This window comes from Ctenopharyngodon idella, chromosome 4, assembly GCF_019924925.1.
Source record: "Ctenopharyngodon idella isolate HZGC_01 chromosome 4, HZGC01, whole genome shotgun sequence".
In the NCBI taxonomy this organism is placed as follows: Eukaryota; Metazoa; Chordata; class Actinopteri; order Cypriniformes; family Xenocyprididae; genus Ctenopharyngodon; species Ctenopharyngodon idella.
In genome coordinates, this window is record NC_067223.1 from 27,644,475 (window position 1) to 27,663,570 (window position 19,096).

Here is a 19,096-nt window from a genome sequence, read left to right on the forward strand (position 1 = left end):
TGGATTCTGTTTCATAAAGCAAACTTAAAATAGTTCAAAGTTACTCTGGAAACTTATGCTGGGAATCTAACCTGGTCCGGGGCAGGCTAACTGTCAGCTAAGCCTTAGTTGATGCTTAACCAGAATACCATTAACACTGACCCGCTGGGAATGTGATATTACCGCTGACTCTCTGGCATCCTGCCAATAAATTTAATAAATTATAAGATACAAAAAAGTAACAAATGTAAATAAGTAAAGTTACATGTGTTTAGTTAGTGTGAGTTTTTGTAATGAATTAATTAAAGTCTATAAATATGGAGCTCAACCAATATGTGTCAGACTTTAATAATCATGGCGTGTCCTTTCATTAATGAGGTGGTGAATGAGGGAGCTATTATCATATGCAGGACATTTCAAAGAGAACATACTTTTCAGGGACAGGTCAGACCCGTTGGCTTTTCCTGACAACTACCTGTATGAGCGGCATAGGTTCTGGAAGGGATTGCAAATATTTGTAGATTAGTGAGCCTACACATTGCAAATAGCACACGCCACAATAAAGCGCTCACAGTCCCACAAAAATGTTACGCAGATTGTGTGCATTGCACTTCGCTTTTTTGCCAGCGGAACATTTTTGTACACAGTTGGAGATGCAGAGAATATCAGCAAAGCATCGGTTTTGCCACTTGTGTACTTGTCTTTTAAAAAACTACTCAATGTGTTCATCAACTTCCCTGGCCACAGAGCGATTCGTACCATTAAACAGGCCTTTTATGGGATCGCTGGTAAGTTCAAATAATAAAAAGAATAGAACGTATAGAAAGTGGAAATATTTGTTGACTGTTGAATGTTAGACATGGCAATTGGAAGCCAAACACTTAACTTTTGTAGCTTTCCCAAATGTTATCGGTGCTCTGGACACACACACACTACTCTAACCAGGTGAATTCTCAGGAGTTTTGCTGGGAAACAAGGGATATGCATGCCTTCCTTATCCCTTGACTCCCTATCAGGAGCCCCAGACTGAGGCATAGTGCAACTACAACATTACCCATGGACGGACAAGAGCTCATATTGAAGTGGCATTTGGGCTCATCAAATGATCAAATCAATGTTCCAGTGGCTGAACCACCTCAGAGTGACTCCACAAAGGGCATGTGACATTGTAGTTGCATGTGTTTTGCTAAATAATATTGCCTGTCTGAGGAGAGAGAGGCAACCAAGGATGGTTATAGAGGAAGACTGGGGCACTGAGGCAGTGTTTGAGGACAATGGAACGAGCAGGGTTATAAGAGACAGTTATGCCAATATGCCAATTATTCTGGTTAATACAGTCCAAAACATGTAAAGCCTTTACTTAAAGTTTTCACTTTCCACTTAACTTTCCCCTTAATTTACCAGACACCCAAGTCAAAAAATTTTTTCTTTTTCTTTTCAGGTTTACGCTGACTGTAAAGGGGTGAAAACATACAATTAAATGTTACATTTACATTTTACATTTATTCATTTGGCAGACGCTTTTATCCAAAGCGACTTACAAGTGAGGAATACAGCAAGCGAGTCGTCATGACGAGGCAAATAGACACAAAAAGTGCTCACAATACAAGTCTTAGGTAATGCTCAGAGTATCATAAGCTACAATAGAGAGGGGTTAGAGGAAATGAAAGGATAGGTATAAATTTTTTTTTTTTTTTTTATTAAGATGAGGTTAAGTGCTCACGAAAGAGATGAGTTTTCAGCTGTCTTTTGAATATTGCCAGGGATTCTGCATTCCGGATAAAGGCAGGAAGATCGTTCCACCAGCAAGGAACAGTGAACGAGAATGTCCTGGAGAGTGATTTCGTGCCTCTCTGTGATGGTACCACAAGCCTTCGCTCCTTTAATGAGCGTAGGCTTTTGGCAGGAGTGTAGACTCGTAAGAGTGAGTGGAAGTAGGAGGGTGCAGAGCCTGTGGCAGATCTCCTCATCCTCCTCAACTGTGGATGGGCCTTCAACCTGAAACCATAAAATAAACTCAGTTTAATAATAACAATAAATCAGTGTTTTAAACTCTCTCATACTCACATGGTTCAGCATGTCTGGTGGATCCAGCATGATGGTGAGTGGGCGGAGTGCAGGAGGGTTTCTCCTGAAGTCCACGATCATCTCCACTGTTTTGAGCGTGTTCAGCTCAATGTTGTTATAACTGCACCAGAAAGCTAGCTCTTTAACCTCCTGTCTGTGAGCAGATTCGTCACCATTGTGGATTAGGCCGATGACTGTGGTGTCATTTGCAAACTTCAGGAGCTTGACAGAGGAGTCTTTAGAGATGTAGTCGTTGGTGTAGAGGGAGAAGAGCAGTGGGGAGAGCACACAACCCTGAGGAGCTCCAGTGCTGATAGTGAGGGTCCTAGATGTGAGTTTTCCCAGCCTCACTAGCTGCTGCCTGTCTGTCAGGAAGCTGGTGATCCACGGACAGATGCAGAGTACAGAGAGCTGGGTCAGTTTATTCAGGAGGGTATCTGGGATTATGGTGTTGAAAGCTGAACTGAAGTCCACAAACAGGATCCTTGCATAAGTCACTGGTTTGTCCAGATGTTGGAGGATGTAGTGAAGTCCCATGCTGACTGCATCATCCACAGACCTGTTTGCTCGATAAGCAAACTGCAGGGGGTCCAGCAAGGGTCCAGTGTTCTCCTTCAGGTAGGCCAACATCAGCCGCTCAAATGACTTCATGACCACAGACGTCAAAGCAACAGGCCTGTAGTCATTTGGTCCTGTGATTTTTGGTTTCTTGGGTACAGGGATGATGGTGGAGCATTTGAAGCAGGAGGGGACTTCACACAGCTCCAGTGATCTGCTGAAGATCAGAGTGAAGATGAATGACAGCTGGACAGTCACAGGCTTTGAGACAGGCTGGTGAGACACCGTCTGGGCATTTGGCTTTCCTTATCTTCTGTGACAACTGATTACTGATTATTAACTGATCATTCACAAAATTTACTGAATGCATAGCTGATATAAAAAATTGAATGACTAGTAATTTATTAATTCAGAATCTTCAGAATTCAGAATCACAATCTTTCATTTGAAAGCCACATTTCTAGCTTCTGTAAAACCGCATTCCTCCATCTAAAAATATATCCAAACTACGACATGCTCTCAATGACGAATGTGGAAAAGTAAGTTCATGCGTTCATGACCTTAAGGCTAGATTATTGTAATGCTCTACTGGGTGGTTGCCCTGCATGCTTAATAAACAAACTCCAGCTTCACATGACTGTATACTATTGGTCAATACTAGTCAACTTAACATCTTACCTTTCTCAGTGTGTTTGGCGTCCCACGATCAGAAATTTTGGTATAATTTACAATCCTTCTCTGTCCTTTCTTCCTCATTTACTAAAACAGCATTCTGTTTTAAATGTCCGTCCGTCATCCTACTTTAAATGTCAAAGATGCAGAGATTTTTTGTCCACGCTTTCATCACCTCTACTTACTTACTTGGTTGCAGGACTTTCTGCACCGATTGAATTTCTAGAACTCTATCCCACAAACCCCATGACCTCACATCCATAACATCACTTGAAAACCAACCTTATAAAATATCTTGTTTCATTCTTTTCAGCATGGGCACCCTGACTGGTCTGCGGGTATGCAGCCCCATTCGCAACAAACTGCAATACACTGTGTATTCTGACACCTTTCTATCAGAACCAGCATTAACTTCTTGAGCAATTTGAGCTACAGTAGCTCGTCTGTTGGATCGGACCACACGGGCCAGCCTTCTCTCCCCACATGCATCAGTGAGCCTTGGCCGCCCATGACCCTGTCACCGTTCACCACTGTTCCTTCCTTGGACCACTTTTGATAGATACTGACCACTGACGTCATTACTGGTGCAACCGCAAATATAAAATGGTGCCTTTAATACATGTAACACTTGCGTGAAATTAAAATATGTTTAAGCTATGTAAACAGATAAGTAATGCTTCCCTGGGGAATCTACCTAGTCACAGGGCCTTCAGAAGGTGTAGGTATTGCAGGAGGCAGAAACACACACCTAATTTAGGGGATTATATATATATATATTGTAGTGAACAGCACATTCCAGGGCCCAGTTTATGGCCAGGCCCCTCTCTGTCCGTAACAGCGGACAAAGGTTTGCTACATTTTGATTGGATCTTGGTGGACTAACACAAACATACTGTCCAACGCCATCAGATAAAGATGTAAGGACAACATCCAGACCTCTCTTAGAGGGCAAGAAGAAGACCTCTTGTACCAAGCCTGGGAAGGACAGGACTTCTCATTGGTCCACATGCAGTTTCTGCCCTTCACCCAACTAGAGACTACTTCCTAAGGTTGGCCAGAGACTGCCATAAAAATTCCTTGGGGCCTCAGCAGCAATGGGTGAAGCAAAGAGAGATCACAAAGATCCACCAAAGCCATTCAAAACTATGTTTGAAAACCTTAGAACTGATGCAAACTATACACATCCATTTCATACTTATTCACAGAAATAAGTATTCTCAGTGACAGCTATTTGTAGTGCAACATCTGACACAAATTCAGCTGTTAATGTACAATTGAATGAATGCATGACAGTTCAATCTTTTCCCATCATGTTTAGTCTCTAGTTGTTTAGGATATTGCCAAAGGTATTCTGGTGGTGGTTTGGAAAGTGAGAAATACATTGGTAAACTTTAAAGACACTGTAAAGACTTCCAACTTTGTGCTTTATGCAAATGAGTTCCACAGGGGAAAGAAGGGTGGGCCACACTGTGTGTGTCCCCTCTGATGCCAGCAGCCAATCACAGCACTCGAATGGAGAAGCGCCAAATTGCAATCTCCTCCTCATCAGAAAGGGATAAAGGTACCCTTTCAACAGACATTCCTTGTTCTGAGTCTGTCCTGCACGAGGATAGACATTAACAGATACACCGTTCTGAGTCTGCCCTTCAAAGGGGAAAGACATAACAGATATACCGTTCTGGGTCTCAACTCTGTAAGGAGTGAGACATTAACAGATATGCCGTTCTGAGTCCCGGCTTGCGAAGCTGAGACACTAACAGATACAACACCGTTCTGAGCCTCTGGTCCATCCAGAGAGACAACTACAGGTCCCAGGATCTGAGTCTACAGCTTGTGAGGCAGCAGAGACGACCACGTTCTGAGCCTCCAGCCTGTGAGGAAAGAGACATTAACAAACACTACGTTCAGAGTTTCCATCCAGTGAGACAGTAACGACATTTGCAACAAGGTTAAGCTCAGGAGAGAAAACCTTGCTTCCAAGGTACCTTCGTCTGCGTGTTCCAGATTGTTAAGGACCTTCTGCACCTACGCCAGAGCCTCATCTGCGTGTTCCAGATTTTAGGACCCTTTGGTGCTCCAGGAGATCAGCATCCCGCAGAGCTTCGTGTTCAAGACTGTTGAAACAGATTCTGGCTCCTCTCCCCACTGCATTGTCACCCAGCACAACCAGTGGAAGACGTCACCGTCATCGGACTCAAACAAGTGGAACGTAAATATCACTTAACCAAACCTCTTTCCAGAGACCTTGGCATTGTTGTATATTATCAGTATATAATCTCCTAATTCCCATTAGATGTAATATAGCTGATGTTAGTTAATAACAAATAACCTCTCGTTTATTTGTTTGGTGCATAATAAGGTTCTCCACATTATTATTTTCAGAGAAACAGTTTATCTTTCCATAAGATAACGTAACTCTTCCATAGCCACACCCAACTTAATCACTTGTATTCTATGTATCTTATGCACTTTATTCCTTTATCATTCATGGTATTCATTTAGTAGTTGTGTTAGTTATTCTCGTTTATCTTTTGTTAATAAAATGTATTTTATTACACTTGTGTCTTCCTTGTGTTGATAATACAGAAGAGGCTCTACAAGTTAGCAATATCACCAATCTTTCAAATAAATCAGCTGACCATTTTACATTAATTCTAAATGAATGAAAAGCCCCTGTTGAGAGTGTTCTCATACTGTCAAGGTAAAAGACCTTGACTGGTGCCCTGGACTAGGAAAAGAGGGGGAAGTGGTCATCTGATGTACTCATAACCACACCTTAAGAGACGTGTGATCCAAAAATTACAACGTCAGTGGTGACGTGAGTTGGATGGGCGAAAGTAAAAATCACTACAATATATATATATATATATATATATTTATTCTCTTATTTAACCAGTCTTATATTTGTGCTGCTTTAAATGCTTATTTAACCCCTGTTTGAATACTTTTAATTGTAATTTTCCTTTCTTCCAATTTATAATAAAAGAACTATTTATACAACCAGCTTATCCAATGCAAATCCAAGTTATTTCAGTCCATTCCATTTTGTGGGTGGCTCGCCAATTGTTTCTCTTCTCAAATAGGCAGTCCTGTGTCAGCGACCGTTAGCTCAATCGGTAACTGGACAGCACACTTAATTCATTCACAATAAATTATCACAAGCTTGAAATGAATTTCGATTCAATACTGTTCACTTAATACTTACTAGATCACAAGATCAGTTGTTAACAGCATACAAGTGATATCACAGACATTAATCATGTATCGGACAAAATACATTCATTACTCTTAGTTTATATAGTACATCGGTTAAAAAAAACATTATTAAATTTGAATATTGAACTCACCAATTCCCTTGTAAATATGTTGTTTCCTCCATATGACGGAGTTGATATAAAGTTGATCGATCCGATCTCAAAGTCTTTAACTCAGTATTAAGAGTATGAAACCAGATGGAACTGGATTAAATTCTTCAAAATTACAAGAAACTTCCAGACAGATGTTTTGGGGCAGGTTGGAGATAAACTCTTTGGTCTTCCAGAAGCAGCATTGGACATCCCTGGAGCAGAGGCTTCAGAATAGCCTCATTTCCACTTTCAGGCCAAAAGCAAGCATGGCTTTCTCAAACTGTGCATATTCATTTACATGGTGACATTTGCCTAAATTGAATGTGAGTGTTGTCAAGTCAAAAGCAAATAGAAGCCATTATAATCATGGACTGGATACAGTATACAGATGTGCGTTCACTTTCTGACGTTCTCCACACAGTTAAGTCTATCGACAACTATCGACAAATTGAAGAGTGAAAGAACATTCATCCAGTTTAAACAGCTCTTTTGCACCTCTGTACAGACTTCAGAAGGATCCCAGCATCGGAAATAAGTGGAGGGGTTTTTTATGGTGTCCCAGATTGTGTCGGAGGATTATATGTTTGTTCTGGGCAATTTAGTTCTGTAAACGAGGCACAGTGTAATGGAGAGTTTGCAAAAAAACTTTTGTTGAAAGATGAAGCAGCCGTTTGTATTGAATCTGACAACAGCTACATCACAAACCAAATTAATTTTTATAATGATTTGTATGACGGTTTTACAATGGCGTCACATTAGCAATAATAACATTTGTCGTTTACTAACGGGCCTTAAAGTAGCAGCCCCTTAAAAATGGATCATTTCGGACAGTGGGTCAGAATGAAGGTTGAAAATAATGTTTTTTCTGCATAAATTTATATATATATATATATATATATATATTTTTTTTTTTTTTTTTTTTTAAGGTGTTTTTATGCAAAAAAAAACAAAAAAAAAAACATTCAAAATAATTAAACCTCAAGGAACATTTAAAAAAAAAAAATGTCATGACCTCTTTAAAAAGCCCCTGCGTTCAGCTATATAATTTCTTTCTTTTTTTTTCTTTTTTTTTTTTTGTAAAACTGCTTTAACAGTGTACATTTTGTAAATGAAATGAACTTAAATTATAAAGCTAGAACCACCTATGATCAACAGTAAGACTACTATAATGTTTAGCTATTACGCAACCTGTGGCTTCCAAATGTTACCAGATGAGCCATAACAGTTGCCAAATTAAATCCAGACTGACAACATGCTTACTTATGCATTCTCTCACTAAAGGTAAATCAAATAATGCAGTGCAATGTTTATTATTTCATTCAGTTTATGACCTTTTATTTACATTCCTTCATTTACATTGTGGCATTTCACAGCAAGACACGTTTATCTAAAATTTTGATTCTGAGGTATCAATCAGTAGAATGAAGCATCGCCGCTATACAAACGGAATTAGAAGGCATCTATCATGTTCAATATTCGAAAATACAGCAAAGAATCAAAGGATCAAAAAGATATAAACAAGTAAAGAATTCAAATAAATGGTCATGAAGTTAGACAATCAGATTTGACACACATTCAACTGCATAGTGACAGAGTTACATACTTCCTTTTTAAATTGCAGAGCCATTTAAACCCCTTTCTCCACTAGGAAAACAAATAGGGTTTTATAGATGCATGACTTTTCAGGTGTATTTGTAAGTGTAATGGCAAACAAAAACTTCTTAGTACACTGATCACAATTCAAATTTTTTTAATTCCAGAGGTGATGTTGGAAATAGCTTTTTTCAAAACATCTGGTCACACTCTGAATTTTGCTATTTCTTTTTCAGAATGTGTTTGCAAATGACGTTTCAGGTCTTTCTGATATGTAAAACTCTCTTCACAGTGAAGACATGTGAAAGGCTTCTCTCCAGTGTGAACTCTTATGTGAGTCTTAAGATTTCCTTTAAGTGTGAAACTCTTCCCACACTGAGGGCAGGTGAAAGGCTTCTCTCCAGTGTGAACTCTTATGTGAACCTCAAGGTTTGCTTTGCTTGGGCAACTCTTTCCACAGTGATGGCACATGAAAGGCTTCTCTCCAGTGTGAGTTAATATATGATTCTTAAGATGATTACTGTCTGTGAAACTTCTTTCACACTGATGACATTTAAAATGGTTTTCTCTTGAGTGAATCCTCATGTGGCGAGTAAGGTTTTCTTTACATCTGAAACATTTTCCACACTGACCACATGTGAAAGGCTTCTCTCCAGTGTGAATTCTCATGTGACTCTTAAGACTTTCTTTTTGTGTGAAGTTCTTCCCACACAGTTTGCAGGTGTAAGGGCTCTCTCCGGTGTGACTTCTCATGTGGGAATCAAGGGTTCCTTTACGTGTAAAACTCTTTCCACACTGAACACATATATATGGCTTCTCTCCAGTGTGAATTCTCATGTGAGTCTTAATATTTGCTTTTTGTGAGAAGCTCTTCCCACACATTTTACAGATGTAAGGGCTCTCTCCAGTGTGATTTCTCATGTGGGAATTAAGGCCTTTCTTCAGTGTAAAACTCTTTCCACACTGAGGGCATGTGTAAGGCTTCTCTCCGGTGTGAACTCTCATGTGAGTCTTTAGATTTCCTTTTCGATTGAAACTTTTTCCACACTGTTGGCAGGTGTAAGGTTTCTCTCCAGTGTGAATTCTCATGTGGACATGAAGGCTTCCTTTTTCATTAAAACTTTTTCCACACTGTTGGCAGGTGAAAGGGCACTCTCCTGTGTGAATTCTCATGTGGACTTGAAGGTTTCCTATTCGATTAAAACTTTTTCCACACTGTTGGCAGGTGAAAAAACTTCTAGTTGCTGTCTTTTGAGCTCTTTTTAGTGAGGTCTTTTCAGTCTGTGAGCATTTAAAATATTTTTTTCCAGTTATGAAATCATGATGTTTTTCATTCAGATGTTTCTTTTCCATTTCATTCAGTTCTTGACTCTCCCCTTTCAGCAACATCATCTCTAAGGCAAAAAAAAAAAAAAAAAAAAAAGACAAATACAAGTTAATCCTAGTTCAATAGCACACAAAGCAACAGATATCAAAACATTTAGGCCTGGTTTCACAAACAGGGCTTAGATTAAGCCAGGATTAGGATTAGGATATTTGAGAAGCTTTAATAAACATGGCTTAGAAAAAAGCATTACTGGTGTGTATCTTGAGAAAAAAACAATGGCATTGACATTTTAAAATGTCAGTGCAAGTTGCTTTCAGTTAAAACAGTTCTAACATGCATTTTAGTCCAGGACTAGGCTTAAACCTTGTCTGTGAAACCGGGGGTTAGACATTTAAAGCATCAAAACTAACAACATATATGATATATCCTAGACTCACTAGGCTACTGAAAGAGATGTTAACTGTAATCTCAGTTCCAATAAATTTCCAATATAGCAGTTATCAAGCCCCTTAAAAAAAAACTTCACCCAGAAGTACTGGTTATTTGTACAGGGTTGGGAGGCTAACTTTTAAAATGCATTAAAAAATTTAAATGTATTTAAAATGTAAAATTAAGAGATGCTGTATAATGTAATCTGTAACATATTTCATTAAGGCAAATAATGTAATCTAAATACTTTGAAATACTTCTCCAAAATAGGCAGATTCCTTTTTTGTTGTTTAACAAGTATAAACAATTGAAGAAAACTGGCAAGTGTTGCTTCTCAAGTAAGTTCATCTTGTTTTAATTTTTTTTTTTTTTTTTTGTCAAAAGTCTTGCTATTAGGTTCTATTAGGACCAATTATCATAATCAACTAGTAAGTATTGAGGAAGCCCTCTATAATTTATTCAGGTCCACGAAACCCCATTCAGATACGTTTCTCAGGGATATATGTGGAGCCCATCAATAGGTTAATGCAACAAATAAGCAGGCAAAATAAATATAACCAATAACCATTTATTATACAAAATGACCAATGTCCTTTTAAGAACAGCTCGTATTAGGATTGGTGCAAAACTGCTTATGGCCATCACAGATAAAACATGATGCGCTTCAATAAACGGAGCATTAAGACTCACAGGATGATAAAAAGAGATGATTTGAAGTATGACATTGAGTGTCTGAATTTGTTTCAGGCATTGAATATATATATATATATATATATATATATATATATATATATATATATATATATATACACACAAATAGAGTTTTGATGTCTTTAATAAATCTTTCCAACTGAAAGGACTAAATATTAAATTAAATAAATGGGGCTCAGTATTAGGTCTATTAACTATTGCACCAAAAACCTCCACAAATCTAGATCTCAATGGATGTACTGCTACATTGTTCTGTTCCATTCCTCCTGACCACCAGAGGCAGTACTAAGCACTAGTGGATAATCGCTGTGCCAGCTAGATAGGTTGAGAAAAATATAACAACAAAGGCACGTCATGACACAGACCGAGACATGAGGATACAAACCACAGTAGCTTCTATATATTCTTCAATATATATATATATATATATATATATATATTGATTCTTCCCGACGACGGACACGATAGATGCCCATCATGCTTAGGGATTCAACATCTGAAGAAGGCTCTGACTGATCTGTGTTTGGATTGTAATATGTTACTGTTGTCAGAGAGACAGCTTCGCCTTGCTGAGTTAGATCCCGCGGCGCGCTCAAAAGCATCACACGTCAGAAGCTGCTGGTGCTCCGCCGAGCAAGAAATCTTTATCACAGACAGAAACTCTGGAACATTTGCTATCAAAGACTGTGTTCAGTCCCTACAACCACCAGTGTCAGCCGCACAGAAGACATAAGTGGATGAGACTGATTTCCAACCCCCACATGCTATAGATTTAGACGCGCTCTCCATGAGCACGTCTAATTCACATTTTCTTGATGAAGACTTGGTGGAACCTGCCAGGCAATCCACCCTCCTATATGATGTCTTCTCCAGCCTATCTGCTGCAGGTGGTTCGAGCAGTAGGTCTATACATTCATCGGGCGCAGGCGCATCTTCTCCAGATGATATTTTATCTGTTCTGCAGATGGTGGTGGCTCATTTGGGTCTTGACAAACTGCCTGCCCAGCCTATTCAAACTTGTATGTAGCCTATATAACTCAAGCAGAGAATACTATCTGCAAGCTGTTTCTTGCCTGTAATAACACATTAGAGTCAGCGAAAGATGGTGCTTCTGTACCTCAGTTCTTAAAGACTGTTCTGTTAACTATGGGTCTTGAGACTCGGGAACTTGGGGACACTTTCAGTGACCCTTCCTACAGTCCGGTGCCAGGTATGGCTTGCTCAGGCAAGGTTACCTGAAAATTGTAAAAAGACATTAAGAGAACTGCAAATTCAACTTTGGCCCCAATGTTTCTGAGGTATTAGAGAAGAGAATGAAGTTGTCAGAAGCCACACGACAACTAACGTGTCCTACGGCCTTTTAGGATGCCATTGGCTCCAGCTCACCCACGCTACCTGGAGTCAGTACTAAGCTCTACAACACTACCCAATCTGATGGGTCATCATGTGCTTGTCCGGTCTGACAAGTCACCGGTGTTTCATTTGAATCATCAGGGCGACACCATGTCTCTTGCGTCTTTACAGCTAACTCGCAAGATCCTCACATGGTCTCAGGGCCTGGCAGGCTCCATTAAGGGCCATTTATCTCCTGGGATCGGGCAATCAAGTGATGGACACTCTGTCCAGAGACCTGCTGCTCCTGGGGGAAGGCAGAGGTTGACCTGTTTGCCTCAGAAATGACTAATCATTGCCACTGGTGGTTCACGAGCACCCAGACGTCCAGCCCATTGGGACAGGATGCCAAGCCCAAAAAGGCTGGTCGTCCATGTAAGACAAATGGCTAAGAGGACAGAATGATGCAGAGACTCTCAATGGGGAATTGCTTCAACACTGCAGCTGGAAATACTCGCAAATTCAGTGCTCAACATGGTTAGGATCTGTCTCGGGATACAGTCTCTCACCATTGAGAATTTTACTTAAATCCCACTCTGCAGTGACCAAGCCTCTTGTTAGGACAAAGGATCAAAAGGCTAGACCAGGGGTAGGCAAGTTCGGTCCTAGAGAGCCGCTGTCCTGCAGAGTTCAGCTCTAACCTTGAAAAAAAAAAAAACCTCACCTGCCTACAGATTTAGTAATCTGGAAGAGCTTGATTAGCTTGTTCAGGTGAGTTTGATTAAGTTTGGAGCTAAAGTCTGCAGGACAGCGGCTCTCTAGGACCGAACTTGCCTACCCCTGCTGAGGATCATGGTCTGTGGACAGAAGAGAACTGGCCCAAAATTCACTTTAGTGATGAGAGCAAGATTAATTTATTTGGGTCCAATTGGAAACATTATGTTCAGCATCAAACTGGGAAAGACTGGAACCAAAGACTGGACCTTTTTTTCCATGACTAAGATGAGACGATGACGAGACGACACCAACATCATTAAATGATAATTGTTATAAACATACTATATTGCTGACGAAATGTGTTGAAATGTTGTAAAAAAATAAAAAATAAAAAAAATAACAACTTGACCAAAATCACTCTTTGTTTTTGTCTAATAAAGGAGGAGACAAAACATTACAGACTGTTTTTACAAGCTTTCATGCTTACGGTTGCCAGATTTCAAGAATTTAAATCCCCAATCAGAGCTTTTCTGTTAAAAGAACACGTTTTCCACCTAGTGTTTTACTTAATCTCTGCAATCTGGCAACCAGGCATATGCGCTCTCTTTACACTGCAGAAGAAGCGCGGAATATCTGAAAACACAAACAAGTAAGCTGGAGTTCAGCGATCTTCATCTGAGATTTTCTGCTTAAATACAAGTGTCATTCAGTCGGTCTGTGTTCTGTCACGAGGCGCTTGCGTTGTTTGCTGTGACTAAATTGGTGATCGGAGTGCAGGCTGTTATCCAGCTAAGGAAAAGGGATATGTAAATTGCACAAGTGCTACTGCTAAGAGTGCAATGTCAATACAGCCTGTTACCTTGATTCAAATTTCTCATAACCTATTTGAATTGGTCTAAAGAGAGAAAAACTATTTTTGTCTAAAGACTACATATAAAATAGCTACCAAAATTAATGATGGTAACTGCAGTTGACTAAAATGAAAGACAAAAATTACTAAAATGTGAAAGCATTTTCGTCTTAAGATAAAGACTAAAGGTGCATCCCAATTCGCATACTTATGCACTATTCTATGACGTTTTTAAGTACAAATAGTGCAAGCAGTGTGTTCACACTGAAAATTCCAAAAAGAAAAAGTACACTTTAAATACCCGGATGATGCACTAAATTAACGGAAAGTGTGGAATGTTGGACACTTCATGCACTCAACTGTCGCAGCTTTAGTTACGTAATGGAGGAGGATGGGGTATCAGACTCCGTTGTTAAATGACAAAATAACCTTGTACAATTCACGCACTACATGGATGACATAGTGCATAAGTACATAGTGCATAAGTACAGTGTATAAGTGCATAGTGCGTCATTTGGGACGCAACTTAAGACTAAATCAAAAATGGCTGTCAAAATTAATGTGATCTCAACATGTCTGTTCAGAGGCAACCCACTCAATGTCAAATAAAACCACTTTAATTAGGACACTCATGACATTCTTTAAAAAATAATTCATTTCTTAAGGTGGAAACATTTTAATAAGGATCAAATGACTGAGTTCAGCTTTGAGAAAGAAACCAACCTGTTTGTTCCTCAGTATCTTCTTGTTTCACACTGAATGTTTCTTCAATCTTCATGTCTTCACTCTCCTCTTTAATAAACGCCATCTTTATAATAGTGTCATGTGGATCTCAGCTGCTTCACCAGGAGTTTTTCTCTGTGTTTGGACACTCTGTCATATTTAAGATGAGAATAATTAACAAAATGTAATAGATGGTTTCTGTCATTTTAGTTAGTTCTTATCATGCAGACATGTGTTCAACTGTTTGTTTTTCCTCAATAAGTTTGGTTTTAGTTTATAAAAAAAAAAAAAAAAACAGGGTGTAATGCACTGTCCATCTTTTTTTACAGTCTATATGGTGGCATTATATCAAGGCTATCTAATTTCATAAAAGCACCATTATAGTGGTGATGGGCACTTTCGAAAACACTGCTTCATGAAACTTTTGTTTCGAATCAGTGGTTTGGAGTGTGTATCAAACTGCCAAAGTCAACCGATTTCACAATATGAGGCTTTTTGAAATGTTTTATTCAGGTATTCGATGATTAGTTAAATGTATTTGATAGATTATACTTTCAATAAAACATTTGCAATTGATTTGTAAAAGCTGTTTTTATGCATGCTTGGCTTTTCACTTTTATTTTACATTGTTTTGAACAGCAGGAGTCCCCAGGTGAAAAAAAAAGCACTAAAATACATTTTATTTCAGTACACTTGCTTCCATAAACTTAAAGTGCTCTATTTTCGCGCACTAATTTTGTACTTTATATACTAAAATGTATTCTTTCGAACTCCTTAAGATAATCTTAAGAACATCTAAGTGTACCCAATACTCAGCCCAGGTATTACCATCGCTTCTTGTTTACAACATACCGCATTCGCGACAGAGGAAGCGGAATGAGACGTACATTTTCTGTTACTCGTGTGGATGCTCTTTACTCGAAAATACTTTTTTTTTTTTTTTTTTTTTATTAATGATAAAGCATTACAACATTACTTTCAACAGCAATTCAGTTTGCAGTTACTGTAATATATATATATATATATATATATATATAAATTTGAATGAAGTTTTTACTAGTTTTGTTTGTATCGATTTAAACATGTTAAATGCTTAATAACAAACCTTTCTCCTGCTGAACCACAACAAATGCAGGACCGAAGCGCAGCCTTATGACATCACACAGACAGACCAAAATAAAAGTCATGTTCTGTCATCTAAAACAGTCAAAACTCTATAAATGTCAGAGAAATTCTGAATGTATTTCTTGGTGAAAATAATAAATGTAAAAAAAAAAATAAAAAAAAAAATTCAGTTTGCTTCACTGAATCATTATTTTCCTGTTTATCCCTGTAAAGCTTGTTTTTTTTTTTTTTTTTTTTTTGCTGTCCAGACTTTCAAAAACTCATCTGGATAAAATCTGGACATGCAAAAAAAATAAATAAATAAAATCCTGGCATTCTGAACATAGCCTATATTATACTCTTGATGATTTAGTGTAACAAAGTAGCATTCAGGCAGGCAAAGGAGCAGGCTGGGAAGCAGATCCACGTGCAGTTAGATTTATTAAGAGTCCACAAGGTCAGAGAACACAAGGTAGCTGGAGTAGACAAAGGTACACAGAGCAGGAGAAAACACGAGATAATTCTACGTACGTACAAAGACTGACCCAAAAAAAAAAAAAAAACTAGTGACAAGCAGAGCTATAAATGCTGAGTAGTACCAATGAACTAATGAATTACTATGAAAAATAACAAGGAGATGGATGTGGTCAAATGAGTGTTCATGGCAACAAGCAAGGGAACAGAGCAGCAGGAAAACTTGAGGTGAACAAAGCAACAATGGAAACACAGAACTTCAAAATAAGAGTCCATGACAACAGACACAGGGAACACAGGCTAGTGATGGGCAAATGAAGCCTCATGAATCACTGAGGCTTTTCCCTCATTGTTCCGGAGGAAGCAACTGTGGCATTTAATGCCAGTATGAATATCAATATGATGTAATGGAAGAATAAGGTACACATAGCCTATATGAATTGCATATATGGCAAATATTTTATTTTCCTGAAATAATATGTCTTCTTAATATTAGCCTCTTGTATGACTGGGTATTTAAAAATGTAATTGAATAAGTCTGAATGAAAACCTACTCGTAAAGTAAGATCTGGGGGTTCAAACTTTCCAACACGCAAAGTGAATCTCGCACATGATTGGACAGAAAGTGAAGCTTTGTTTGTCACTGGTCACGTGATTTCTGTTACCAGCACAAGCCTCGAATCGAGGCTTCATCTGGCATGCTCATTTATGCTCGGCACAAGCTCCGAAGCCTCGGTTCAAATGTCACATCACTAACACAGGCAGAGATCGTGACATTTAGAGTTGAACTCATTCATAGCTGTGTTCTTTTGCCAGCATTACAGGATAAGAAAGCTCTTAGGTCTTTTCTTTTCTCTCAGTTTTAATAACAAAGGCATAGAACCAGTTGTGCATCAGCTGGCTGCAGTAAATGTGGCATATTCAAATGACTTTGACACAAGTCATTTATTTTGAAGTCCTTTTATATTTACCCACTCAGTGTTGGGCAGTAATGCATTACTAGTAACATGTTACAGTAATAATATCACTTTTTTCAGTAACTAGTAGTGTAACTAATAACTAAAGAGACAAAAATCCAATTATCCCTAGATTAATCTTCATAACTCACCCTTGCACATGACGTCACCATTGTAGCAAGCTAGCTTGGAATATGGAAAAGCTTACATTCAGAGTATGGAAATATTGACATTACTTTGATTTTGTCGGGAGAAAAGATGACAAGAGCACTGTTGTCAAATGTAAGCTCTGGCATTACATGGCTTGCCCATCCACATCCCTTTGATCCCGATATACAAAAAACCCACCTATCAAAAATCTTTCTAGAAAACAAATTTTCTTATGACCTTACATAAATTCTTTTGACAACATACACCATGAATTATAATCGTATCTGGGTAAAAGGTGAATTATTGCTACAACTTGCTACAGGATGTCATCCATATATACAGTGGTGCCCTCATGGCCACTCAATAGCTCAAACATTTTCCTTTGGAAAATTTCTGGTGACAACGTAATGTTGAATGGTAGGAAAATCTCCCTAGTGGCGTGATTAACGTTCTGAGTCTGGCACTCTTCTCTTCCAAAGGGATCTGCCAGAACCCACTCAACGCATACAGGCCGGAGAACACAGTGCTTCCGGCTAGCCTGTGAAGAATGTCATCCAGTGTGGGAAGAATGAATTTTTCTCTTTGCATATTCTCATTTAACCTTTTAAGGTCAACACAGATTCTTAATTTTCCTGATGGTTTCACCACTTCACCACAGGGGCCACCCATTCTGTTGGCTCAGTAACACTCTCAATGATACGTAAGTGTTCCATTCGTCTCAGCTCCTCGTCCACTTTTGGCATAAAAGGAATTGGAATACGACAAGGGGTAGTGATGCTATATGGCCGTGCATTCTCTTTTAGCTCTATCTTAACCGGTTCTCCTTGGAGAAATCCAAGCTCTCCATAAACACTCACTTCCTCTACATACCATATCAGACCTAGGTGGGCTCCAACTGCTCGACTTAGCAAATTGTCTCCCCTTGACTTTACAACCGTAATTCTAAAATCGCAGTCCAGTTTCTTGGCTCTTTCAGTTGGGTTCAATAGATTTTGTATTTTTTTTTTTAACATAACACCAGCAGTAAAACAAAATAACTTACCTCAATATGTTTCTTTAGATTTGATGGTGAATTTTTGAAGGCAGAAATGTCCTTGGGTGAGTGGGAGACATTTCATTCTGTATGAATCTTTATTAACGGCACTAAAGGAAAAAATTCACAAAGGTACGGCCACGGGTGCTCTTGATCTTGTGAATGAGCTTGGACCATGCTTGCAGCTGAATCGTGTTCCTCCATTTTCTCCCAGTGATTGTTAATTTGTCTCAGGCACAGGTCAAGGTGCTGTGTATTGTGGTAACTGATGAGACGTGACATCACTTTTTCATGGATCAGTGACATGTTTGACCACTTATATATTGTATGTTAAAACGAATCTCATTGGCAGAATTAATAAAATTTAAATTAAACTGGGCATAAGCACAATTCAGTTGGTTTGTTAGTAGTAGTAATGTAAGATAGAAGAAAATGACCTAAAAAAATAAAATAATAATGAGTACTTTTCAAGTGTAAGTAAAATTGTAAGGAGTAAAAAGAACTATTTTTTCTTTGAAAATGTAATTAGGGAAAGGTACAAGTATTCAGTTTAAAATAAATAAAATAAATACTTAATAAAATAATACTTAAGTATAATAATCAAGTATAATTATTCAAGTACTTTACACCCGATATGCATGTATGAATATCTATATCTGCAATAGACTGCAGCGGATGATTTTCATAGAATTTTGATTTTCATTAATGTTAGATAATTATGCATATGCTAAAATATTGGTTAAAGCTAATATTATTGATCATCAGAGAACCCTACAGACAAATTGCTCTTAGCTTCTAGTGACAGGGATAGTTCAATGAAAAATAAATTGCCTCCTCCCCAAGTTTTTCTCTCTTATTATAAATTATTTATCCATACATATCATTACTGTTTAGTCACTCACATGAGATCCCAGCAATAGCAAACCATAATGAGCCAATCAATTCCCAATGGACAAAATTAAGTACCACCATACTTTTGTTTTTGTTCGAGAAGCCATTTCACTCAGATATACTTCACAGTAAAGAAAAGACTATTGCTACTTTGTTTTCACTGTAACTTTAAAGTAGTCTGTG

The 19,096-nt window shown here is 38.4% G+C and overlaps 2 protein-coding genes and 1 long non-coding RNA gene across 7 annotated transcripts in view; 1 reads left to right on the plus strand and 2 right to left on the minus strand.

Moving 5' to 3' along the window:
• The window catches only part of LOC127511301 (uncharacterized), a 449,991-nt gene that overhangs the window by 153,646 nt on the left and 277,249 nt on the right, over window positions 1-19,096 (minus strand). The gene's annotated exons all lie outside the window — the stretch shown is intronic.
• The window catches only part of LOC127511092 (gastrula zinc finger protein XlCGF57.1-like), a 159,720-nt gene that overhangs the window by 12,233 nt on the left and 128,391 nt on the right, over window positions 1-19,096 (plus strand). The window lies entirely within an intron of this gene.
• Window positions 7,925-18,353, minus strand: LOC127511181 (gastrula zinc finger protein XlCGF57.1-like). 4 transcript variants are annotated; one of them, XM_051891870.1, is made up of 3 exons: window positions 18,032-18,348; window positions 14,306-14,455; window positions 7,925-9,610 (listed from the first exon to the last, which is right to left on the minus strand). In XM_051891870.1, exons 2-3 carry the CDS (start codon window positions 14,388-14,390, stop codon window positions 8,421-8,423), a joined length of 1,275 nt encoding a protein of 424 aa, XP_051747830.1. In that variant the 5' UTR covers window positions 14,391-14,455; window positions 18,032-18,348; the 3' UTR covers window positions 7,925-8,420. The 4 variants fall into 4 exon arrangements, with proteins under 4 accessions (XP_051747830.1, XP_051747829.1, XP_051747831.1 ...); XM_051891869.1 differs by lacking the exon at window positions 18,032-18,348 and adding an exon at window positions 15,411-16,689; XM_051891871.1 differs by lacking the exon at window positions 14,306-14,455 and having other exon boundaries at window positions 18,032-18,353.

What these genes read in the sequence shown, in the direction of transcription:
- LOC127511181 (XM_051891870.1), bottom strand. Translation starts at nt 14,390, where the DNA reads ATGGCGTTTATTAAAGAGGAGAGTGAAGACATGAAGATTGAAGAAACA. An exon ending in AGATACTGAGGAACAAACAG is followed by an intron (nt 9,611 to 14,305) that starts GTTGGTTTCTTT and finishes TTTTTGCCTTAG; the next exon opens with AGATGATGTTGCTGAAAGGG.